General features: G+C 42.4%; 2 protein-coding genes across 6 annotated transcripts in view; one reads left to right on the top strand and one right to left on the bottom strand.

The window, feature by feature from the left end:
- The window catches only part of LOC121574754 (PDZ domain-containing protein 7-like), a 46,797-nt gene extending 35,340 nt beyond the window's left edge, over window positions 1-11,457 (bottom strand). Inside the window, exons 1-7 of the mRNA XM_045224960.1 lie at window positions 11,409-11,457; window positions 11,163-11,300; window positions 10,802-10,939; window positions 10,418-10,592; window positions 4,868-5,044; window positions 4,398-4,545; window positions 1,680-1,740 (exon numbers count right to left, since the gene is read on the bottom strand). Of these exons, the coding sequence (XP_045080895.1) occupies window positions 1,680-1,740; window positions 4,398-4,545; window positions 4,868-5,044; window positions 10,418-10,592; window positions 10,802-10,939; window positions 11,163-11,300; window positions 11,409-11,457 (886 nt within the window). The remainder of the gene's footprint in view (window positions 1-1,679; window positions 1,741-4,397; window positions 4,546-4,867; window positions 5,045-10,417; window positions 10,593-10,801; window positions 10,940-11,162; window positions 11,301-11,408) is intronic.
- LOC121574759 (sideroflexin-1-like) overlaps window positions 1-26,311 on the top strand; it is a 59,875-nt gene that overhangs the window by 11,763 nt on the left and 21,801 nt on the right. The window contains exons 1-2 of one of the 5 annotated variants that reach the window (XM_041887348.2): window positions 16,950-17,357; window positions 20,901-20,974. The exons of 1 other annotated variant lie outside the window; for it this stretch is intronic. Coding sequence is in view for 1 of the 4 variants with exons in the window: in XM_041887325.2 (XP_041743259.1) it covers window positions 10,999-11,027 (29 nt within the window). In the remaining 3 variants the exon portion in view is untranslated. Of the gene's footprint in view, window positions 1-10,931; window positions 11,028-16,949; window positions 17,362-20,900; window positions 20,975-26,311 lie in introns of those variants that run through there. 3 more of the 5 variants (XM_041887325.2, XM_041887340.2, XM_041887334.2) reach the window with 3 other exon arrangements.

Genomic DNA, 26,311 nt, shown 5'->3' with positions numbered 1-26,311 from the left:
ACAGCCATCTTGTCCTTAAACCTCAGGAACTTGACCACTATCGGCCTCAGTCTGTTACCTAGGCTGGTTACATGTTTTCCAGACCTGTGTGTGCGCTCCAACTCAATCTTCATATGATCCATCTGCAGCTTTTCAGTGATCATTTTTCGTATTTTCTCCCCAGACTCGGTCAAGTTCTCATGTGAAGACTCTGGTATGTCATCCACAACAATGTTATTCCTCCTAGATTGTCCCTTTAGATAGTCTGTTTTCCCAGTCATTGTTAATGATGATTCACAGAGAGTGCTGATGTCAGCGAGAGGATTTAAAGTTTTTTGTCATCTTGCTGTAAGTCTCTTTCAGGACATCCTCTCCTTGCAAACTATTCTTAAAGGTCCTGGACCTCTCTGGTCAGATCGTCTATTCTTTTATTAGTTGAGTCCATCAGTATTTGGACAAAGCTCTTGAAGCTATTTTCCTGTTGTTGTAACAACTGCTTGTAGAACCCTTTTTGTTCATTTAAAAGATCCTTCACTTGTGATAGAGAAATACTGTCCCCTCCATGACTCCCACCTTGCAGGCCAATGCTGGTACTCCACGCAGTTCCAGAAGACAGAGCAGGATGCAGGGAAGATTTAAACAGCAACAAACAGCAGGGATTTAGACAGCCACAAGTCCGGGACAATCCGCTCTCCCAGCCACAAGGGCTAACTGCGTCGCGGGCTGTGTTCAATCTGTCAAGGAAACCTTGCTAGCTTGAGAGCTAGTTAGCAGCTAGGCTAGCTGCTACGCCAAGCAGCTCTTCAAACTTTTGGTTGGCAGGATCCCTGGACAGATATAGCAGTACCAGCAACTGAGGTTAACCGCGTCGCAGGATCCAAATTCAAAAGGTTCCTAGTAACAAAACTTTTTCAATAGAACACTTTTTCAGAGACTTTAGAAACTGTCAAAACAACAAACCGCTGTGTTAGCTAATCCCATTGGCTTTAACTACAGTAGATCCAGAGAATCAATTCAACCTCATGAACCATCAGGAAAAATCTAATAAAACCCATAAATGACTCAGTAGCCTTAGATCCCAGCAACCTAAACACACCCAGAGTATGTCCCAAATGGCACCCTGTTCCTTATATACAGTAATGCACTACTTTTGACCAGAGCCCTGTAGACACTGGTCAAAAGTGCACCAAATAGGGAATAGGATGCCGTTTGGGACGCAGACCCATCCAGCCACCCACCTGTCGTAACACGCCGTGCCCAACCCAGAGTACTGCTCTGTCTCTGGGCACACACAGCACTAATCTGGGGCTATTTTCAGACCCACTCATATTAAGCAAAAAATAGAGGATCAGATCTGGGGACTGAGATGAATACAGCACAGGGATTTAGTTAAAGTACATGTGATGTGGCCGGTGCTCTACTTTAGACTGACACGTCATGTAATGTCATGAAATGTAGAATCTGGCAACGTCATAATTGGAGATTGGGATTCTAGAATTGGTGACGCTTTCATGAAATTAATAGAATATTCAAATTCAGCATAATAAAACATCGAGGTCAAGCGTTTAATGTACATATAATTTTTTCTTCTAAGTTTGAATCCTTTCATGTTACTTATTAGCTCATTGTACTTCCATTAGTATACTATACATTCAGGATTATCTGTGTGTGAGTAGCATACTGAGAAGAGAGATACATACTTTTGCTGAGCCAGCTGTATTCAGCCACCATCTCTTTGTATGCAGGGTATCTTCCTGCCTCCTGTTAGGATGAAATATATACACATCATCATCATCATCATCATCATCATCATCATCATCATCATCGTCATCGTCATCATCATCATCATGATTATAATCATATTCGTTCTTTATCATCATCATCATCATCCTCCGCATTATACTCTTCATCATACTCATAATCATCATAATTATTACACACATTTCTATACATATTTTATCAGAAGTTCAGGTCTCACTCCTTATATGTGGATATCTGGATGCGTTTACCCTAGGATAGGTGTTCTGAGGACAGGATATAAGTAGACTAGCCTCTATTTCATGACCTTTACAGAGTCTCACAGAAGTTTCTTCTGGCTCTGGGGCACATGTGACCTTCCACTCAGTGAATGTGTGTGGGTACTACAGGGACAGCTGACCCTTAGGGATTTGGCTGACCTGCAATTCCACATGAGGACACGCACACGTGCACACACACAGACACACACAAATAGGAGGTCAGAGACCTGGCTGTGTGGTGCCAGGATAACAACCTCTCCCTCAACGTGACCAAGACAAAGGAGATGATTGTGGACTACAGGAAAAAAAAGAGGACTGAGCACGCCCCCATTCTCATCGACGGGGCTGTAGTGGAACAGGTTGAGAGCTTCAAGTTCCTTGGTGTCCACAACACCAACGAACTATCATGGTCCAAACACACCAAGACAGTCATGAAGAGGGCACGACAAAGCCTATTCCCCCTCAGGAGACTGAAAAGATTTGGCATGGGTCCTCAGATCCTCAAAAAATTCTACAGCTGCACCATCGAGAGCATCCTGACTGGTTGCATCACCGCCTGGTATGGCAACTGCTTGGCCTCCGACCGCAAGGCACTACAGAGGGTAGTGCGTACGGCCCAGTACATCACTGGGGCCAAGCTTCCCTGCCATCCAGGACCTCTATACCAGGCGGTGTCAGAGGAAGGCCCTCAAAATTGTCAAAGACTCCAGCCACCCTAGTCATAGACTGTTCTCTCTGCTACCGCACGGCAAGCGGTACCGGAGTGCCAAGTCTAGGTCCAAAAGACTTCTCAACAGCTTCTACCCCCAAGCCATAAGACTCCTGAACAGCTAATCATGGCTACCCGGACTATTTGCACTGCCCCCCCCCCCCCCCACCCCATCTTTTTACGCTGCTGCTACTTTGTTAATTATTTATGCATAGTCACTTTAACTCTACCCAAATGTACATATTACTTCAACTACCTCAACTAGCCGGTGCCCCCGCACATTGACTCTGCACCGGTACCCCCCTGTATATATAGCCTCCCTACTGTTATTTTATTTTACTTCTGCTCTTTTTTTCTCAACACTTTTTTGTTGTTTTATTCTACTTTTTTATTAAAAATAAATGCACTGTTGGTTAAGGGCTGTAAGTAAGCATTTCACTGTAATGTCTGCACCTGTTGTATTCGGCGCATGTGGCCAATAAAATTTGATTTTGATTTGATTTGAAATACATGCAGACGCGCACACAGATGCACCCAGACACACACACACACACAGACCCACACACACTTTCTGTATTAATACAGAAACACAGCTCCAGGGAAAAACTGACCCAAGATGGTAGACTCTCCCTCACCAGATTCACCACCTCTCCAGGGCAGCTTATGCCTTCTCACCCTACTGCTACTCAGCACAGGCCCACAAGGAGAACAGGGCACCATTTTGGGTCAAACACAAGTCTCAATTGACCACTTCTAAGATCCCTACACTTAAGACCACAAAGGACAGCCACCATTTCAGGTCAGGCGTAAGTCACAGTGGACCCCCTCTGAGTCCCTCCACAATGGGCCTTGGTCTGGGCAGGTGTTGGGGGGCGTTTAGCAACCTAACCCGGCTCCTATGTGTGTAATTTTTAGCCATAATGGGGTTTAGCGCAGGACAGAGGAAAGACATAAAACAAGGCTTTCTGCTGATTATAACTTGATCCTGCTGCCTTGTAAATAATGAACGCCGTCCCTGGCGTTTTTTCTCGCACGGAACCCGAGATGAGAGGAGTAAAGTGAGCACACTGGAATGCGAGGGGCTGAGCGCGCACACAAACTCACATACACAAACTCACATACACACACATACACAGGTACACACACACATACACAGGCACACACACACAAACACAGAGGAATGCATGGGCCAGGTGCCAGCTGTCTGATTTACAATGCTTTCTCACTCTGTCTCACTCCCCAGTGATGTTGTTTAACGCGCTGCAACATCCATTAATGTGCCAGAGTACTTAGAGCACCACGTGATCAATTGTTAGGTATGAAATGGATCTAACCTATTGAACATAGAGTACATGTTTCATATAAAGGGATAGTGTGTACCACTTTCAACCTTGATGTACATGCATTTAAGAAAACAGTATTGATCAGGTTACATGATGGAGAGGAGACAAGGAGTGGAGGCAACTTTAGACTATTGAGATGCACATACAATGGCTGTGTTTCATTTCAGAGAGATGTTCCCTTCCATCTGCCCTAGCTAGTTCACTCCCCTTCACAGATCTGATAGGACTGGATAGGTGAAAGCCCTATAGATAGCTAATGAAAAAGTTTGTGTCCCAAAAGGGTTAGTGCACTATAAAGGGAACAGGGTGCCACTTGGGACGCAGTCAAAGACGAGTCTTCTCTCTCACCCTGATGGTCAGCATGATGTGGGTGTGGCTCTTCAGAACTTCCACGGCATTGCTATGGGTGATGCCATCAAAGCTCACCCCATTGGCCGCCAGGATCTGGTCGCCCATCTTGATGCCGTGCCGCTCCGCCAGACCCCCAGGGTCCAACCTGACCACAATACACAGAGAAGTCAAGGAAGATGTGTCATGGAGTTGGCCAGTTGTTTTGAGTAATGTTTTGTATTGCTCTGAGCTTCTAACATTGTTCTCTGATAGTTGCCATTCATTAGTTAGAGTTCAGATTCAATTAAGGGCTGCTCTCATCTCCCACAAGTCAATTCTGAATATATTTACATGTTACAAACAAAGGTATCTCCACTGTATTTTTTGTTGTTGTTGAGCGCAACAGTGGTGTATGCTTGAGCAGTTTCATCTAGTGATGGGTGGGAACATAAACCTGCACAACCTGTAACATCCCCAGGACCACATACTTAGAGACGTAGATGCCCAGTCCGAACTCTTTGCCCCCTCTGATGTTGAATCCCAGGCAGTAGTCGTCTGAGGTGGTGTAGAGGTGAACCATCCTACGGAGAACACTGTCTGAACTGGCATCTGACGGAGTACGACCACTCTCCTCTACTACCATACGCCTCTGGATCAGATCCACCCTGCAGAAACACACACATGCTAGATATGTACAGTTGAAGTCGGAAGTTTACATACACTTAGGTTAGAGTCATTAAAACTCGTTTTTCAACCACTCCACAAATTTCTTGTTAACAAACTATAGTTTTGGCAAGTCGGTTAGGACATCTACTTTGTGCATGACACAAGTAATTTTTCCAACAATTGTTTACAGACAGATTATTTCACTTATAATTCACTGTATCACAATTCCAGTGGGTCAGAAGTTTACATACACTAAGTTGACTGTGCCTTTAAACAGCTTGGAAAATTCCAGAAAATGATGTCATGGCTTTAGAAGCCTCTGATAGGCTAATTGACATCATTTGAGTCAATTGGAGGTGTACCTGTGGATGTATTTCAAGGCCTACCTTCAAACTCAGTGCCTCTTTGCTTGACATAATGTGAAAATCAAAAGAAATCAGCCAAGACCTCAGAAAAAAATTTGTAGACCTCTACAAGTCTGGTTCATCCTTGAGAGCAATTCCCAAATGCCTGAAGGTACCACGTTCATCTGTACAAACAATAGTACGCAAGAATAAACACCATGGGACCACGCAGCTGTAATACCGCTCAGGAAGGAGACGCATTCTGTCTCCTAGAGATGAATGTACTTTGGTGCGAAAAGTTGCAAATCAATCCCAGAACAACAGCAAAGGACCTTGAGAAGATGCTGGAGGAAACAGGTACAAAAGTATCTATATCCACAATAAAACGAGTCCTATATTGACATAACCTGAAAGGCCGCTCAGCAAGGAAGAAGCCAATGCTCCAAAACCGCCATAAAAAAGCCAGACTACGGTTTGCAACTGCACATGGGGACAAAGATTGTACTTTTTGGAGAAATGTCCTCTGGTCTGATGAAACAAAAATAGAACTGTTTGGCCATAATGACCATCGTTATGTTTGGAGGAAAAAGGGGAACGCTTGCAAGCCGAAGAACACAATCCCAACCATGAAGAACGGGGGTGGCAGCATCTTGCTGTGGAGGTTCTTTGCTGCAGGAGGGACTGGTGCACTTCACAAAATAGATGGCATCATGAGGAAGGAAAATTATGTGGATATCTTGAACCAACATCTCAAGACATCAGTCAGGAAGTTAAAGCTTGGTCGCAAATGGGTCTTCCAAATGGACAATGACCCCAAGCATACTTCCAAAGTTGTTGCAAAATGGCTTAAGGACAACAAAGTCAAGGTATTGGAGTGGCCCTGACCTCAATCCTATAGAAAAGTTGTGGGCAGAACTGAAAAAGTGTGTGCGAGCAAGGAGGCCTACAAACCTGACTCAGTTACACCAGCTCTGTCAGAAGGAATGGGCCAAAATTCACCCAACTTATTGTGGGAAGCTTGTGGAAGGCTACCTGAAACGTTTGACCCAAGTTAAACAATTTAAAGGCAATGCTACCAAATACTAATTGAGTGTATGTAAACTTCTGACCCACTGGGAATGTGATGAAAGAAATAAAAGGTGAAATAAATCATTCTCTCTACTATTATTCTGACATTTCACATTCTTAAAATAAAGTGGTGATCCTAACTGACCTAAGACAGGGAATTTTTACTAGGATTAAATGTCAGGAATTGTGAAAAACTGAGTTCAAATGTATTTGGCTTAGGTGTATGTAAACTTCCGACTTCAACTGTACATAAACATACTGTACATTCAAACACACACAGATATGTACATACTACACCCCCCTCCTCACTTACTAACACTCACACACATGCTCACACACACAAATGCTCACACACACACATGCACACACACACACAAACACAGCAGCAGCCCCATTCCCCAGTGAGCTCTGTCCTCCCTATCAATTAGTCAAATAGCCATAGTCATAGAGGTAATCTATCTAGCCGTGCACCATGAAACCAAGATCCCTCAGCAGCATGATAACCTAGTAGTGACGCTCAAGAGTCATTGACCTTCATACTGATGTGACCATAGAGATATAATACTAGAGTAGCTGTTCTATAATGAATTCTATTGACGTGACACTATGAAAAACGTAATACTTATAAAGAATTCACAAACCATAAGCCTAATGGGATCAATTTCAAAAGGATTGTGATGCATTTAACACATTGTTGATGCATATGATACACTCGGTATCACAAAACCGGATACATACAGTGGGGAGAACAAGTATTTGATACACTGCCGATTTTGCAGGTTTTCCTACTTACAAAGCATGTAGAGGTCTGTAATTTTTATCATAGGTACACTTCAACTGTGAGAGACGGAATCTAAAACAAAATTCCAGAAAATCACATTGTATGATTTTTAAGTAATTAATTTGCATTTTATTGCATGACATAAGTATTTGATCACCTACCAACTAGTAAGAATTCCAGCTCTCACAGACCTGTTAGTTTTTCTTTAAGAAGCCCTCCTGTTCTCCACTCATTACCTGTATTAACTGCACCTGTTTGAACTCGTTACCTGTATAAAAGACACCTGTCCACACACTCAATCAAACAGACTCCAACCTCTCCACAATGGCCAAGACCAGAGAGCTGTGTAAGGACATCAGGGATAAAATTGTAGACCTGCACAAGGCTGGGATGGGCTACAGGACAATAGGCAAGCAGCTTGGTGAGAAGGCAACAACTGTTGGTGAAATTATTAGAAAATGGAAGAAGTTCAAGATGACGGTCAATCACCCTCGGTCTGGGGCTCCATGCAAGATCTCACCTCGTGCGGCATCAATGATCATGAGGAAGGTGAGGGATCAGCCCAGAACTACACGGCAGGACCTGGTCAATGACCTGAAGTGAGCTGGGACCACAGTCTCAAATAAAACCATTAGTAACACACTACGCCGTCATGGATTAAAATCCTGCAGCGCACGCAAGGTCCCCCTGCTCAAGCCAGCGCATGTCCAGGACCATCTGAAGTTTGCCAATGACCATCTGGATGATCCAGAGGAGGAATGGGAGAAGGTCATGTGGTCTGATGAGACAAAAATAGAGCTTTTTGGTCTAAACTCCACTCGCCGTGTTTGGAGGAAGAAGAAGGATGAGTACAACCCCAAGAACACCATCCCAACCGTGAAGCATGGAGGTGGAAACATCATTCTTTGGGGATGCTTTCCTGCAAAGGGGACAGGACGACTGCACCGTATTGAGGGGAGGATGGATGGGGCCATGTATCGCAAGATCTTGGCCAACAACCTCCTTCCCTCAGTAAGAGCATTGAAGATGGGTCGTGGCTGGGTCTTCCAGCATGACAACGACCCCAAACACACAGCCAGGGCAACTAAGGAGTGGCTCTGTAAGAAGCATCTCAAGGTCCTGGAGTGGCCTAGCCAGTCTCTAGACCTGAACCCAATAGAACATCTTTGGAGGGAGCTGAAAGTCCGTATTGCCCAGCGACAGCCCCGAAACCTGAAGGATCTGGAGAAGGTCTGTATGGAGGAGTGGGCCAAAATCCCTGCTGCAGTGTGTGCAAACCTGGTCAAGACCTACAGGAAACGTATGATCTCTGTAATTGCAAACAAAGGTTTCTGTACCAAATATTAAGTTCTGCTTTTCTGATGTATCAAATACTTATGTCATGCAATAAAATGCAAATGAATTACTTAAAAATCATACAATGTGATTTTCTGGTCTACAATTTTATCCCTGATGTCCTTACACAGCTCTCTGGTCTTGGCCATTGTGGAGAGGTTGGAGTCTGTTTGATTGAGTGTGTGGACAGGTGTCTTTTATACGGGTAACGAGTTCAAACAGGTGCAGTTAATACAGGTAATGAGTGGAGAACAGGATGGCTTCTTAAAGAAAAACTAACAGGTCTGTGAGAGCTGGAATTCTTACTAGTTGGTAGGTGATCAAATACTTATGTCATGCAATAAAATGCTAATTAATTACTTAAAAATCATACAATGTGATTTTCTGGAAGTGTACCTATGATAAAAATTACAGACCTCTACATGCTTTGTAAGTAGGAAAACCTGCAAAATCGGCAGTGTATCAAATACTTGTTCTCCACACTGTATTATATGGAACCATGTTACACTAACTCTGTATCAGTGGAGGCTGCTGAGGGAGGACGGCTCATAATAATGGCTAGAACGGAGCGAATAGAATGGCATCAAACCCATGGAAACCATGTGTTTGATGTATCTGATACCACTTATTCCACTCCAGCCATTACCATGAGCCCGTCCTCCCCAATTAAGGTACCACCAACCTCCTGTACTCTGTATAGTGTTGTTGTTGTACTGATCATATGCATCAGGTAGTCTCCTGCCTGCAACCTGGACTCAGGGGTAGACGTAACATAGTGAACGAAAGTCCGGGACACTCAAATTAGTATGACATGTTACGTTTGGTATGGTATGCAATTATTTGTGGATGTCCATCATCCATTTTGTGTGATATGTTACGAATTACAATTCATATAATATGTTACGAATTACAATTCATATCATATGTAACGAATTGCAATTCCTACAATATGTTACGAATTAGCAATATGTATGATATATTACGAATTCCATTTTTTTGTGGGTAACGTTAGCTAGGCTAGGGGTTAGGGTTAGGGGTTAAGGTTAGGGTTAAGGTTAGGGTTAGGGTTTTGGGAAGGGTTAGCTAACATGCTAAGTAGTTGCAAAGTAGCTAAAGCGTAGTAAGTGGTTGCAAAGTTGCTAATTAGCTAAAATGCTAAAGTTGTCCATAATGAGATTGAACACACAACCTTTGGGATGCGAGACGTTCGCGTTTACCCCAACCAACCACCCTCCTTTAGTTTTTGCCTTAAGTAACCTTCTGTCTTAGTAACCATACCAAACGTAACATATCATACTAATTTGGGTATTCGTTTACTATGTTACATCTAGTCTATGATACCAGCCTGTCTCATTATCTACACTCCGCCTGCTCCACTCCAGTGCTTCAGGTTGCTTGAACTAGTCAGGTTGCACTTGAACTTGAACTTGAATGCCGATTAATGACTACACTCATGTACACACATGGACCTGTCTAAACTAACCATTATATTGGGAACTGGCTAACTACATTACATAACAGTACAGTACATGACGTGACATAATATAACAGTTTAGTACACTCTTAGAAAAAAGGGTCCCAGAAGGGTTCCTCGGCTGTCCCCATATGAGAACCCGTTTGAGTTCCATTTAGAACCCTCTGTGGAAACGATTTTCGCGAACGTTATGTCTACCCAAAAGGATTCTACCTGGAACCAAAAATGTTCTACCCAGAACCAAAAATGGTTCTTCAAAGGGTTCTCCTATGGAGGCAGTCGAAGAACCCTTTTAGGTTCTAGATAGCACCTTTTTTTCTGTAAGTGTATAGTACAGTACAGTACACTACATTACAGTAGGCCCTCTCACCATGTAGTCTTCTCCTTAGAGTAGCGTATACCAGGGACTTTCCCCACACGTCTCACCACCATCCTCAGCCTGTTGTTCCCTGTTAGGACCTTCACAGCACTGCTCATAGTGATGCTCTCCAGGCTGATACCATTCACCTCTACCAGCTTGTCCCCTACACAGAGACCTGCCTGCTCTGGAGGGGAGAGACGAAGGGGTTAAAGCACACACTCACTGACGCATACAGTACATACACATGCATACACACACACACATAGGAACACACACATAAACACACACATACACACACAAACACACTCGTAAAGGCCTGTATGCTCTGCAAGACAAACAGGGGTAATTATGGGGTCAATACACACACCTCCCTCCCTCTGTTATAGGGCCTACCTGAAGAGCTGTCATCCTCTATCTTGCTGACGAAGATGCTGAGTCCGTGTTCTGAACCCCCTCTCACACTGAAGCCCAGACAGCCGTCTGCACTCTTATCTACTGTAACTGTGTGGAGGTCTTCACAGTCATCCCCACCTGTACACAAGAGGGAACAGGCACTCTGAGATCATATGCAGTAGAAACACTGTATTGACATGTTGGCTACAGCAGAAATATTGGAGATGTAAGTAAAAATGTGTTATTTTCCTGAACTAATGAATGGTCTTTAGCTCAGCAGGCTATAGTTTTGTATGCTTAAGAGTTCAGACAACACTGTGTACGGTGGGAGGGGGAGTAGACACAGTAGTGTTATTATTACCATCGACAGGAGAGTTGATGAGGATGACTCTGCCCATGGGTGAGGACCTGCCTCCCCTGTGGCGGTGATGCTTCTTCTGCATGTAGCGGTTTGTCGAGTGGGACCCCCCAGCCTGGCCCCCATGGCCCCCATTGTGGGAGTGAGGGTGGCCTCCCTCGTTGTGAGGGTGAGGGTGGCCTCCCCCATTGTGAAGGTGGGGGGGAGGGTAGCCTCCCCCATTGTGAGGGTGGGGGAGAGGTTGCCCTCCCCCGTTGGTCATCTCCCTCTGGTTGTGGTAGTCAGAGGAGTGAGCCATGGCGAGAGGCCTACTCCCCCTCCCACATTCATTCACACCAGGGACTCGCCTGGAGATGCAGAGCGGACGGGAGGAGAGGTAGAGGGGAGTGAGTGGGTGGTTTGGCAAGGTCAATCAAGAGTTAAACAGAGGGAACAAGTAAAAAATCCATCCTTCCTGATTACTGCTTGTCAATAGTGAAGTCCAACACAGAAATGTCCAAAAGCCACATTAGGCTATTAGAGACATAAAAAACTAAATTACAAAATGAAGTCCGTTAGTTTAAGGAGATAAATAAGCTATGGCAAATTATTTCATCCAGGTACAGTTATAGGACTGAAATAGTCCAATATTTGTATCCTTAAGTGCATCATTGGGTTTGTTAGTAGATGTCTGTGAATGAACGGGCACATCCATGGCAGTTCAAGATCAAGATCTTTCTTTCACCATTCCAACCTGGTCGTCCACTTCCTCCAGTCCAGCGGCCGAGGCCACGATGTCTGCCACAGCGGTCTTTGAGTCCACTCTCCTCGGCCATGCTGTCCCAGCGCACCGCTCACCCATCTACGAAGCGAGACATCGTCGGGCACCGCTCTGTAAAACAACCCTCCATTACATTTTACATTTACATTTTAGTCATTTAGCAGACGCTCTTATCCAGAGCGACTTACAGTTAGTGAGTGCATACATTTTTTCATACTTGATTTCCCAAGGGACGTAGTTGGATATCAACGGCCCCGAAAACATTCATGTTTTATTAAAAAGATAAAGGTGACATAGTGTGGAGTACGGTTTCATAATGCGAGGTATCTCAAACACTGCTTACCTTCTAAAAAGCTACTCACTTGAGACACACTTTTAACCTGTCACCAAGTATAGATTATTTGATTTATTCAAGTATATACAACGACTTTTGATTTTGATTATGAGTGGAGGTAGAATAAGTGAAACGGCCATGACCCTGAGTAGATACAATTTTTGTAGACAATTCCTTTGTAGCGTTCGCCCAATGGAGTTCACGCGCAGCGCACCACTTCAGGAGCTCCACTTCAGCACCTTGGACAGCGCTCGAGCAACGGGTTGCGTAAACAAACAAAGCTAAAATAATTAATAACAATTAAAGCTTTACTCTTGGCTAAATACATGCCCCCAAAGAGGAGCACCCTCCCTAATAGTATTAATGACAGTCCTTATTGTCTTTGCTATTTCAGAAGTTCGTAGAAAATTCAGTCCAATTTAGTCAAAAGTTATTTTAGTATAGGAATAACTTAAAAGGCGACTTCAGCATATGAAACATTTGCGCAATGACGAACGATATGAAGCCCATAAAGCGATTCATAGCAAGGCCACTTTATGATTAGGCTCACGGATACTAAACATGGACCTAAAGAGGATCCTTAACAGGTCACAGAGACGCAACTGAGGCACACAAAATACACCAAAAATATTGTCTCGGTATCAAACTAGTTCTTTGTCAAATAAATACATAATTATAGCCTACCTAAACAGTTGGCTAAAATTAAAAACACACACACACACACATTCCCCATCCACACATGCATGCAAACTATTCAGCTAAGTTTAACAATAGCATTACCTGTAACCATGTTGTGCTCAATGACCTCACCTGTGACTAACACAGATAGACGTTCACGAGCCCGCCCCTCTCCCATACCATTGGACACCTGTGGATGGCTTAAGACACATTAGTGCCATCTCATTTGCTCTGGACAGTGACAATTGTTTTGGGTATTACTTAATTAATGCTGTAGCGCGTTGCCAGGTGTCTATGGCCGTGCTTGCATTATAAGGCTCGCAAAGTAGCAAAGGTTTCTTTTGTTCATGGGGTGCTTTTAGGCACTAAACACACAAACTGTTTGACTAACACAGTAACTAACTATATAGAATAACTTAGTTAGGCTACTAGGAAAAACTCCCTGTACTTTTAGATCTTAGAGAAACTGAAACTACTAAAGTCACATCATTGCTGTTGATCTGCTTCATTAAAGGGGCAATCTGCAGTTGCTTCATACATTTTGGGACTTCTTAATTAATGAAATGTACCCATTGATTCTTGAAGAATATAACTTATATACATGAGCTTAGTTAAATTGTCGTACCCCATCAGAACCCAAAATATAAGTTATTTCACTCCAATGTTTGTAAACAAAGGAAATGTAAAAAAATATATATTTTAAAAAACTATATAGCTACAATGTTGATATCAAGGATGGCCAGTCCTTGCATCCATAGCTCTGTCTATGAATTTGAGAGTGGTTACATTTCTCCAGCCCTATCCCTCAGCTTTTGACCGAAACAGGAGTGGGGAGTACACTTTATTATTGTTTTAACTGCTGATTGACACTTTAAGGAGATAATTCATGAGACAACGTACTTATTGAAATTGACTAGACTACATGGCTACTGCTCCAGGGGGACAGAGGTAGAAGGTATTATTGTCTTGTATTGGTGTCATACTGCCATCTTCTGTCTGAGTAATTCCATCTCATGATAGTAGTATATGATCCCTGATAATTAAAGAAATGTAGGCTAGTAGTCTACTGTATTTTATAAACTCAGTTATGACTGAAAGCATCTTCTGTTAACTTGTTAAATCAAATGTTAATCAATCATTAATCATATCTATTAGCACTTGCTGCTGCGGCACACACACACACACACACACACACACACACACACACACACACACACACACACACACACACACACACACACACACATTGTGATGCATAACATATTTCTTATATTTCCCTCTCTCAAGACTTTGCTCAGTTCAAGCTGTTTCCCAAAATGGTGGGCAAGGACCACTGGTGAGTCACAGGATCACTGTGGTGAGTCACAGTTCGTTTCCACTGGGCTGTGCATGCATAGTTGGGCTGTGGGCTGTGGTGGGGAAAGACTGTTTTCACCTTAAAGGGATAGTTCGGGATTTTGACAATGAGGCCCATTATCTACTTCCACAGAGTCAGAATAACTTTTATTAATCTGCGTGCAACTTCCTTTATACTGGGCACAGATACATAAAAATGGAATCCACGAGTTCATCTGACGCTAAAATCCCAAACTATCCCTTTAAGTTGAGGGACACTGGAACATTTTAAGGCTTGATGAAGGTCATATCATAGCACCAACTTTGATATACTGTTCAATGGAAAAACATTTAAATGATCTATTTATGTCCCCAAAAATGTATTTAATGAAAGTATTTGGCTAGGCAAATACAAAAAAACAATCATTATCCCCCTAGCTATGGAACAAATGACAAACTTGCTTTAGCTCAACACTGCCCTTTCCCACTGGTCAGTGCTATCCGGGATCCTTGGGACGTCTATACCCTAAACCACACCCGTCGCTATGGGCCCGCCCCCAAAAATGCTTGTGCCCCCCCACTTGAGGGAATTTATTATTAAATATATGTACTGTAGGCTAATAACAATTGTGCCTTGCCCTCCCATGCATTTCATATGCCCCCCTTAAGACTGAGGTCTGGCGACGGGTCTGCCCTAAACCCTAACCTTAGCTCCTACCCTTACCCTAACCCTAACCACAACCATCACCCTTACCCTAAACTTAACCATTTTAAATGTCTACTTCAATGGGGTAGGGACGTCCCAAGGATTCCGGATAACACGGACCCTGTCCCACTCTGCTAGCTTTCTGTTTTCAAGGTAGATCGACTGGGACTGTGTACATCAACCGGTGCGGCGCTATCAGAGAGGTCATAGCGAGGATGGTTCGTGGGGGAGTCAGCTGACAGACGTTGAGATGGCAGAAGCAGAAGTGTTGTTTGAAGCTCAAAGTGCGTAAAGTACAGTTAGTGAGAAAGATGAGTGGACAACAGTGAAGTCCAAGAATGGAACAAAAAGGGCTAACATTGTTGTGGAAAATGATAAAATATATATATTTTTAATTACGCCGCATTATCACGTTGCGGGGTAATTATTATCCAATCGCACAGTAGCTGGCAGAATGCACATATAATTGTTGCGAACACCATTATACCGAAGAATAAGAAGGAGTTTCGTGGGAAGTTGATGTTGCAGAGATTAAACATATTCCTGGAGTGATTGATGCTCCTCGGATGAATCGTGTGGTGAATGAAGAAAAAGTGAAGAGTCTAATCCGTTCTTTAGTTTTTTTTTATATGGAGTCTCTCCTTACTCAAGTACAGTTGGAATATATAAACTACCGAGTCAGAGCAATTGTTCCAAGACCAATGCAGTGTGATCATTGTAAAGATGTTGGACATGTTTCAAGTGTTTGCAGAAGGGAAAAGCCAAGATGTTGAAGTTGTGGAGAAGATCATATCATGTGTTTTAAAAGTGATGAAAATGTGACATGTTGCAATTGTGGTGGGAACCATGAAGCCACGTCTTTGGAATGCCCAACAAGGGTGAAAGAGAATGAGGTGGCTAAAGTCAGGGCTGTCCAGAGTATTTCATATGCAATGGCTGTTAAAAGGGTTCGAATTGTGCTCCTGAAGAGTCCATGGTGGTGGATAGGCCTTCACTGAAGGCTGCAGGGGTTGCAGTTCAACAGCAGGACCCAGATATGTTAAAGGTTTAGAAGGTGGACTTTGTGGCCTTCATAGCTATGGTGATTAATGGCACTACCAAGGTGGAGAGGAAGTCCAGGAAAATAGATATCATTGTGGATGCGGCGGAACGGTTCCTGGGACTGAAAGACTACTCGGCGGAGGAGTTGCATGGAATATTGTCACAAGCTGTACCACCCTCTCAGGTCATAGAGCCTGAGAAGGGAGATATGGAGATTTGAAGGAAGGAAGAAGAAAGGAGTTTTGGTTTTGGTTTTGTCAATGTGTTTTCTTATTGTTTTATTTTGGGTGGATTAAGTTAGTTTACCATATCAAATATGGGGTTTTATTTTTACCTTGTTTTTTTCAACCCCATCCATTTTGGGTTGTAGTCTGCCATAAAACCCACAGAAGAAGAAGAAGGAGGAGCAAAGTGGTGAGAGTAGTAGATATGAACCAGTACAGAGGTATAGGCCAACAAGTGATATATGTTTCAGTAAGATTGGATTTTTAGCATTTAAAGTAATTGTTATTAATTTTACTGCAGGGATGGAACTGTAAGTCGAAGAAAATTGAGGTTGTGGTGGCAGCTGCAGAGAGGTATTTGGGTGTGCGAGACTTGACATCAGAAGAGTTACAGGGAGTGTTAAGTGGTGATGTTCCATCATTTCAGGTTGAGGGTATGAGGTAGGAATGCATATATTTAAATAGTGGAGTAGGGTGGTGTTAATTATTAAGAATATTTTTTGCATTTGTGAGTGTAGATGCTAGGGTATTTCTTTATTTTATTTTCCAAGCAAAATATTAGGGAGTTGTACTCCAGTGTAGTAGGTGGCGGTAATGCAACACATTGGATGCCAAACGCTGTTAAACCTCATCGAAGAAGAAGAAGAAGAAGAAGAAGAAGAAGGAGCAGGAGCAGGAGGAAGAGGAAGCTAAATGCTTAGAGAGGAAAAGTCACAGAAAATAGAGGTTGTGGTGGCAGCTGCAGAGAAGTACTTTGGATTGCTAGGATTTATTGTAGAACAGCTGCAGGGGGTGTTGAATAGTAGTGATATGTCCTCAGACCGTTGGTCTGGAGTAGGACTAGATAGGGTTAAATAGTGGAATGTGTGGTGTTTTTAAAGTTTTTTTTTAGAGGGCTAATAGGTGGTAGGGCAATTTTCCTTTTCCACAATTTTGTATTATTGTATCTAAGAATATAATGTAGGTATGCCGTGAATGGCCCCACACACCAGTACAGTAGGTGGCGGTGTATGCACCTAAAAGTTGGATGCGATCCGCCAACCAAATCCTAAAGAAGAAGAGGTCATCGTTTTTCAGGTCTCTGCAAGGTGTGTAGAGTGAGCACAGCTTGACATTGAAAGTAGGTATGTTTTGTTGATTTTATTGGCAGTGTTTATGCATGTTGTAAATGTGTAGCTAGCTCGAGCTAACTGAAGATGCTGACGTTAGGTCGTTTCCTTGTTGTTTTGTGCACTAGCTAGAAGTTAGCCATCTAGCTAGCTAACGTTAGTGGTTGTTTTTTAGTTGCACATACTAAGAAGTCACCATGTTCGTTCACAATAGTAATTTATATCAAGACCGTGTCTGTCAAGTTCACATTCTACAGCTACAATATTTGACAAGCAAACTGAGAAAAGGATCAAACGTTAGGTAACTAAACTTAAACATGCTAACGTTAGCTTCCTAGTTAGCTAATGACATGTCAATTGCACTCATATCTCTGCGAGATGCTAATAGGTGCAGGTTGATTTGTATCCGTCTAATTAAAGTAATATTGAAAATTGTAGGTACACTTCTAGAATGGTATTCCTTTCTCCTTTACTTGTCGTGTGTCAGGCAGTCACCTTCTGCACCAGTCACATGTGTTATTGCATTAAAGCTTGCCATGGGTTCATTCGGGTTCACTTTGTTTAATTTTAGGGTACAGTTATTTTTTTACAAGTAGTTAGCGTATCGATGCCCTCTACCAGACGCTATTTCCGTTTTTTAAATGAAAAATAAAACATATACAGTATTTTTTACTATTTTCTACATTGTAGAATAATAGTGAAGACATCAAAACTATTTCATAGCATTCTGCAGTGATACGCCATCCCATCTGATTTGCGCTTAGTGGGACTATCATTTGTTTTTCAACAGGACAATGACCCAACACACCTCCAGGCTGTGTAAGGGCTATTTTACCAAGGAGGAGAGTGGTGGAGTGCTGCATCAGATGACCTGGCCTCCACAATCCCCCGACCTCAACCCAATTGAGATGGTTTGGGATGAGTCGGACGGCAGAGTGAAGGAAAAGCAGCCAACAAGTGCTCAGCATATGTGGGAACTCCTTCAAGACTGTTAGAAAAGCATTCCAGGTGAAGCTGGTTGAGAGAATGCCAAGAGTGTGCAAAGCTGTCATCAAGGCAAAGGGTGGCTATTTGAAGAATCTCAAATATATTTTGATTTTTAACACTTTTTTGGTTACTACATTTCATAGTTTTGATGTAGTAACCAAAAAAGTGTTAAATAAATCAAAATATATTTTAGATTCTTCAAAGTAGACACCCTTTGCCTTGATGACAGCTTTGCATTCTCTCAACCAGCTTCACCTGGAATGCTTTTCCAACAGTCTTGAAGGAGTTCCCACATATGCTGAGCACTTGTTGGCTGCTTTTTCTTCACTCTGCGGTCCAACTCATCCCAAACCATCTCAATTGGGTTGAGGTCGGTTGATTGTGGAGGCCAGGTCATCTGATGCAGCACTCCATCACTCTCCTTCATGGTCAAATAGCCCTTACATAGCCTGGAGGTGTGTTGGGTCATTGTCCTGTTGAAAAACAAATGATAGTCCCACTAAGCACAAATCAGATGGGATGGCGTATCGCTGCAGAATAATGTGGTAAGCCATGCTGGTTAAGTGTGCCTTGAATTATAAATAAATCACAGACAGTGTCACCAGCAAAGCACCATCACAACTCCTCCTCCATGCTTCACGGTGTGAACCACACATGCGGAGATCATCCGTTCACCTACTCTGCATCTCACAAAGAGACAGCGGTTGGAACCAAAAATCTCAAATTTGGACTCATCAGACCAAAGGACAGATTTCCACCAGTCTAATGTCCATTACTCGTGTTTCTTGGCCCAATCAAGTCTCTTCTTATTATTGGTGACCTTTAGTAGTGGTTTCTTTGCAGCAATTCAACCATGAAGGCCTGATTCACGCAGTCTCCTCTGAACAGTTGATGTTGAGATGTGTCTGTAACTTCAACACTGTGAAGCATTTATTTGGGCTGCAATTTCTGAGGCTGGTAACTCTAATGAACTTATCCTCTGCAGCAGAGGTAACTCTGGATCTTGCTTTCCTGTGGCAGTCCTCATGAGAGCCAGTTTCATCATAGCGCTTGATGGTTTTTGCGACTGCACTTTAAGAAAGTTCTTGAAATGTCCCCCCCCAACCCCCCACCAAGTCACAACACAACTGATTGGCTCAAACACATTAAGAAGGAAATAAATTCCACAAATTAACTTTTAACAAGGCACACCTGTTAATTGAAATGCATTCCAGGTGACTACCTCATGAAGCTGGTTGAGGGAATGCCAAGAGTGTGCAAAGCTGTCATCAAGGCAAAGGGTGGCTATTTGAAGAATCTCAAATATAAAATATATTTTGATTTGTTGAACACTTTTTTGGTTACTACATGATTCCATATGTGTTATTTCATAGTTTGAAGTATTCACTATTATTCTACAATGTTAAAAATAGTAAAAATAAAGAAAAAACGTTGAATGAGTAGGTGTCCAAACTTTTGACTGGTACTGTGTGTGTGTGTATGTGTGTGTGTATATATATATATATATATATATATATATATATATATGCGTTTCCGTTAAAACAAAATTAAATGATGGATTCACATGTCCATGTGGGTTATAACAAAGTATGTATAATGTGTGTCTGTTCTACTTTACCCAATTTTCTTTGTGAATAGTCCGAACGAGGGCGTCCGGTAGAAACAAATTCTCGGATGCGGTTTTCTCTAACGGTCACGTGATCAACGCATTGGCGAACAGTCTTTCTGATTTTACTTCGTCTAATTCTATTGATCAACAATGAAAGTATCGACACCTGCCACTTCATGGGACTCAATTCTCATTATTTACAGAATGTTGCAACCCTGTGGATATTTATTTGTGCGCTATTCTCAGGAACAAGACAAAAAAAAGCATAATAACAAGCAAATGTCTTGGTATTTGCATCTTAAAATCCTTGATTATGTTTAAACCATCTTTGATTATTATTAATTCATTGCAATAGTAATAGTATCAACAATCAAAATGATAGTAATTAGGAAAATAATCATTCTAACCTGCCTTTAGCTTTTTTTTTTCAGTTCGCATTAGCATCAAACAAACATTCTACTAGGGGCGTTTTACAGTTGATCATTTTTACTTGAACAATTTTGTTTTTATTCTAATGCAAAATTGAGAGAACCACAGTGTTTTTTTGTTCTTATGGCTATATAACTTTTATTAGAATAACACATAACTAAACCCACATCCCACCCACCCCAAAAATTATTTTAACTGATTTGTTTTTCAAGAGCTACACCATGTGCATATATATTGTACATCATCCTCCTCTTCCACCCCACACAACTGAAGTGAAACCACTTGTGACAGTTTTCACACCGGACCCAAGACGGTGTGTCCTCATTGGTGGGAGGGAACTCCACCGTGCATCTGCCACACAAGGAACTGTTGACTTTAAATTTACTTTTTCTTTTGTGGCCTGTTGAGAGAGAGAGAGCATATGCATTTAATAAACTGTGATAGCTAGATAATGGTGAAGTCTTTACATCAGTTGTACATCAGATTCAATGGTTAGAAAATAAAACACTTTTTTTATTGGTTGGCATAGGAGGCGGAACACGTGTCTTGGGCCCTGCTGGGGTGGTTGAGGAGGAGGCGGAGGCAGCAGCAGCGGTCCTATCTGTGAGGAGAATGCAACATGTTAGCTAGACATGCCATGTTTGATCTTGCCTGAGGCTCTATCTGCCAAGGCCTAACTAACAACCTTTTCTCCTTCACTTCCACCAGTGTGGCAGCCATGGCCTCCTGGCAGTAAAGTTTCCTTATCTTCTTGAGGTTCTTTCTCAATGTGCTAATGTTTGGCATGATGTTCTGGAATAGAAGACAATATGATGGTTATGATATGATTTTATATGTGTCTGTAATTAATTAACTACACCTTAATTCAAGACCATCTAGCTAGCTGGCTAATAATATAAAATAGCTAGTGTGATGTCCTGGTGTAATGGAGCTGAAGGAAATAACTCATGTTTATGGTTGTGTTGTAGTTATGTGGGCAGAGTCTACTCTTGTCATTGCAGGTGGTTGAGTAACTGGGGGATACATAGCTAGTGTTTTGTTATACACCACAGTAATGTAGGGCCCAATTGTGTTGTGGGCCCAGTTGTGGTGTTAGCCCAGTGGTGTTATTAGCCAAAGCATCACACTATATTGTTATTGTGCTATGTTGCTTAATTAAGAAGAGGGGATATGTGATGCCCTAGTGTAATGGGGTTGAATGACAAGGGGGAGCCTGGGTATTATAAAAGGACAGGCAGGAACAGAAAGGGTTGTAGAAGAATGTATAGTTTGTGAAAGTGAATAAATGCCCATGCTCATTAGTAACTAAAAGTCTAGATAGTTATATTACAATTCCACAGCTAGCTAGAATAGAATAAATATGTTCTAGCTAGCAATCAATCATTAGCTAAAATTCTCAATCTGAATGATTTCTTGCGTTTTGCTTTGACACGTTTCATTTACAATTTGCATTAACCTGGCTACATTTAATGTACAAAAGTGTTGTAAATGTAATCAAATACACAATATTTCATGTTTAAATATGGTCTAGCAATCAATTGACATTGGCGGTCTAATTCCACGAAGAGGGTGAGCAAATTCTCCATTGTTTGTTTACAAAATTGTTTCTCTGAGCATTCCCCATAGCAAACAACGTCATTGAGTAACATGGCAAAGAGTATTTGGGGTATGTTCAGACACGTCCGTCTTAAGATAACTTAAGTATGTATGTATCGACATTAGTTGCCATATAGATAGTTAAAACATGTTTAAAGTCACGGGACCTACCATTTCTGATGTTGCCTTCTTCAAATTTCGTGGAAAAGAAGGAAGCCGCGTGTCCGTTCATGAGCTCCGTCTGATAGGGGGCATCGATACGCTAACTACAATGGTTGTTTCCCCACGTTCTCACTACCATATGTTGACATGTCAAGACAAGGAAGAAGGGAAGGTGTTCAAATCTACACTGAACAAAAATCTAAACGGAACATGCAACCATTTCAAAGATTTTACTGAGTTACAGTTCATATGAGGAAATCAGTCAATTGAAATAAATTCATTAGGCCCTAATCTATGGCTTTCACATGTTAAGGTCACAGATACCTTTACAAAAAAATGAAATGCTCACTAACAGGGATGTAAACAAATTTGGTGACACAATTTGAGAGAAATAAGCATTTTGTGCATATGGAAAATTTCCGGGATCTTTTATTTCAGCTCATGAAACATGTGTTTTATATTTTTGTTCAGTATATTTGATCTGTCAGCTGTTTTGTCCAGTTGGTTAGGACATTTGTTCTGTATGGACACAAGTGGGCACTAATGCATTGACATTGCAAACTACCATATTGACATTTAACTATTATGCAAAAAGAAAATGCAATTTGTTATGGATTTGTTTAGTTCACAGCTTGATTTCCATAACAAAATTATAGGCCCAGCGGACTATGCATGCAACTCATTCATTTTGCTCTCATTCCAGATGACCTGAACATGTTCATTAATATTGCAGGCAGCTAGAAACCACATTCCTTTAAAGTAGCAGCAATCATGTTTTGATCCATAAAGCGCTGTAACCACTGAGCCTTCTTTAGTAACCTTCAGCTAGTTAGACATTATTGTTCTATCTGCAGACTGTGGTTACTACATACCGCGCTGTCTCTGGCCCATACTCCCACAGTAGCTGGTGGTAATACACTAACGTTGGATGCCAACAGCCGAATACACCCTACCGAAGGAGGATGCAGCTAGATCGCTAGGGGACACCGGTACAGTGTCCTTCGCCCCTGCCTGCCGAGCACTGCTTCCCCTCAGTTCTGTTAAAGTTATGGCGAGGGAAGTAGCTAGGTAGTGTAGCAAACCCAACTCTCGCTTGGAACTACCGGGTATAGGGCTCAAACTCTAGGCGGCGTTCTGCCTTCAGTTTTCAGCCATTAACTTTGCCCACGACTACCTCATGTGAACTACTATCCCGACGCAGTGTTTTAACATGTAGAAACGTCTATAATCATCGCTTGCGATAGGGCTTTCTAAACATATGACTGTTAGAAATTGCGTAATTCAAATCTGGTATTGGAATAAGGGAAAACATAATCAAGAGATATTCAATCCAAGCTAAATGTATTATATGCAAAATGTATGTATGATAAGTATGATGGTTCGTATACGGGCTCACTGAAATACCACGCAGGGCAGACAGAGAACTGATCCATTGTTATGAGTTCTTCTTAAAATACTCTGACAGAGATAGTTCCCACTCCCTGCTGGCCAATCAGAGTAGAGACTGAGCGTGGTTTAGACTTACTCAGCCTATCCGTTGGCGCACCGGCTGGTCCCAGTCCCTTGGCGCTCCACTGTTGCACACTGTTGCCAGGCATAAGTTGTTATAACAACCTGTAGAGTCAGCGCCCATAGACACCGTTCCACTGTACTGTAAGTACCTACGTTCAAGGACGGTTCACAGACAACGGTTCACAGACAACAAAGAGGCAGTGTTCGTATCTGTAAGAAATACAAGTTTTATCTCATCCTAGCCCCTAACGTTCCTCACATGAATCACAGCTTGTTATGTGGAACAATTCATATCAGTACAGTATAAACCTTCTATGTTTAATCACCAATGCATTCCTTCTAAGCTATTCATCACATACAGATCCAATTATGAGAAAATAGATCCCCACAATCCCCCTTTTCACACCCACTGGGTGTGAAGCCAAAATAAGAAAAAACAGAATAAGAAATTTCAGGGAAATTTGGATTCCCCCTTTTGACACCCATTATGGTGTCACTCCTAATAACATAGTTGAACAACACATAAGTAAGCATGAGGATAACAGCATAACAAAAATTGATTCACACTAAAATGTTATTATAAAAAAAAAAATGTTAAAAACCTTCCATCCTCCCCTACACCTAACATGTACTGAGTTGGCTAACAGCCACCCAGGAATCCTTTACCTTCACATCAGGAGGAATAAACAATCACAATGGTTAACTTGATTAATAAAGCATAAAACACAGGATTAATAGAACACAAAACACAAGATTATTAAAACATAAAACACAAACAGGGAAGTACATTTTGGCCCCCTTTAGACACCCTCTAGGGTGTCACTCCACCAAGCCTGGTAGGTCATATCCTTCATTCCTTAGGTCGGAGTCCGGGATTGGGCCGTATCTCACCATCTGTTGGGAAACCACCTTCTCCATCTCCTTTCTCACCAACCCTCAGACACAGGGAATAAGACAACATCCACAAAGAACAAGTATACCCATAGAAGCTATAACTTCACCCAGAATAGTTACAACAATAGTTTTCCATTTACCAAATATGTTATCAAACCAACCGTTTAGGGAGCTATCAATACCAGAGTTCTCAGCCAGTTCGTTCTCCAGCGTGATCACTCCCTGAAGCGCTTTGGTCACGGACCCGTCCGGTGCTGTATTGTTTGGGGATGAAAGTACAGCACATATATCCAAACAGAACACAAACCCCGCCCCGCTCAGCCAAAAGCATATCTAAAGCTATTCTATTCTGCCATGTCATTAAGCTAGTTGCCGCTGTCTGCTCAGCCAATCCCTTTATTGCATCACGAGTGTGGTTTATAAATCATTGCTGGTTATAGTACATATAATTTATCCAATCTACGCTTTTATTAATTGTTGACCACCAGAAAATACTTGATTCAAACCCAGCTGCGATCTGATTCCTAGCTTTGAATTCTTCTGGAACCCCTCGAGGTACTCCTATCCCATCAATATATATCCTTTCATCAAAGGATCCCGGGAGGAGGCCCTACTTTCTACGTGACAACTCACCAGTCTCTGACACGTTTGATTGTTTGCGTATGTAGGTGAGTTCACAATCAGTTATCACCACACAACCATCAGATGTCAGCACGGGCCTGGTTTTGGTTCCTAAAATCCTCTGGCTGCAACCAAGAGGAGAGATTAGTCATGGTCTCTTTAGCTGTAACATTCTCTGTGTGGGAGCAGGAGCTAAGATGCCCTACCCTGTATCCTATCTTATTAGTCCTAGAAAAATAATAAGAATCCCCTGAGACTTCAAACGGAGGCAACCTAGGTCGGGGTGACTTTGTTATCGGGGGATACAGATAGTGCAAGTTACTACAAGACTCCTTCACCACATTCACCACGTTGTTAACCTTGGTTTGGCTGTCCCACAGGCATAACAGTCCTCTTTAGACATAGTTCTTGCCGTATACTGAATCCACTCCAACCACAAGTTAAGATTTCTTCACCCCGTCTCCACCTGTACTACTTTCTTCAGGTCTATAGTTTGCACTATCTTCACCACAGCCCCGGTCTCACTACCTCCCTCAGAGAGGTTTACTCTATAGGGTGCCCCAGTTGAATAGGATATCTCACTTGTCAGGTCTGTAACCTGTTTTAGCATTATTCAGACTTTCAGACAGTACCTACCCCTATATGGGTCGCACTGCCATTTCTGGCAATTCCCTACTTTCACAATACTACACCTGTCCTTAAACTGTGTATGGAGATTGACATATCCCCCCCCCGCTTGGTATGAGCAACTACATAGTCCCAGGATGTACATGGTGACATACATATGGTGATGTCCTTCCCTACAGTCCCTAGTACTTCCCCTTTCCCTACGTCTAGCTGTCTCCTATGCCTTCGTAGACTGTGCTCAGGTATTATTTTATCAACTTGTGTTAGGTTAACTACTACTTCTGGCTGATCAGGAGGGTTTGAGTGTGTTAGGAATATGGCCCCCACAATCAGACAGCTACCTACCGTCGGGAGACCTGTGAATCCCCACCCTCGCCCTGAGAACATGTCAGACGCCAGAGGCCAACCCATTGCTTTACCTTCTATTGAACTCACACAGGGATGATCAGACATGGTAAGGGAATCTTCGTTAAGGAGCCAACCCCTGAGCCCTAGTGTTGATCGGTTCTTTCTCCTAACTCTGTGTTT

The sequence above is a fragment of the Coregonus clupeaformis genome, chromosome 1 (assembly GCF_020615455.1).
Source record: "Coregonus clupeaformis isolate EN_2021a chromosome 1, ASM2061545v1, whole genome shotgun sequence".
Classification (NCBI taxonomy): Eukaryota; Metazoa; Chordata; class Actinopteri; order Salmoniformes; family Salmonidae; genus Coregonus; species Coregonus clupeaformis.
This window is presented reverse-complemented; position numbering and strand designations above follow the sequence as displayed.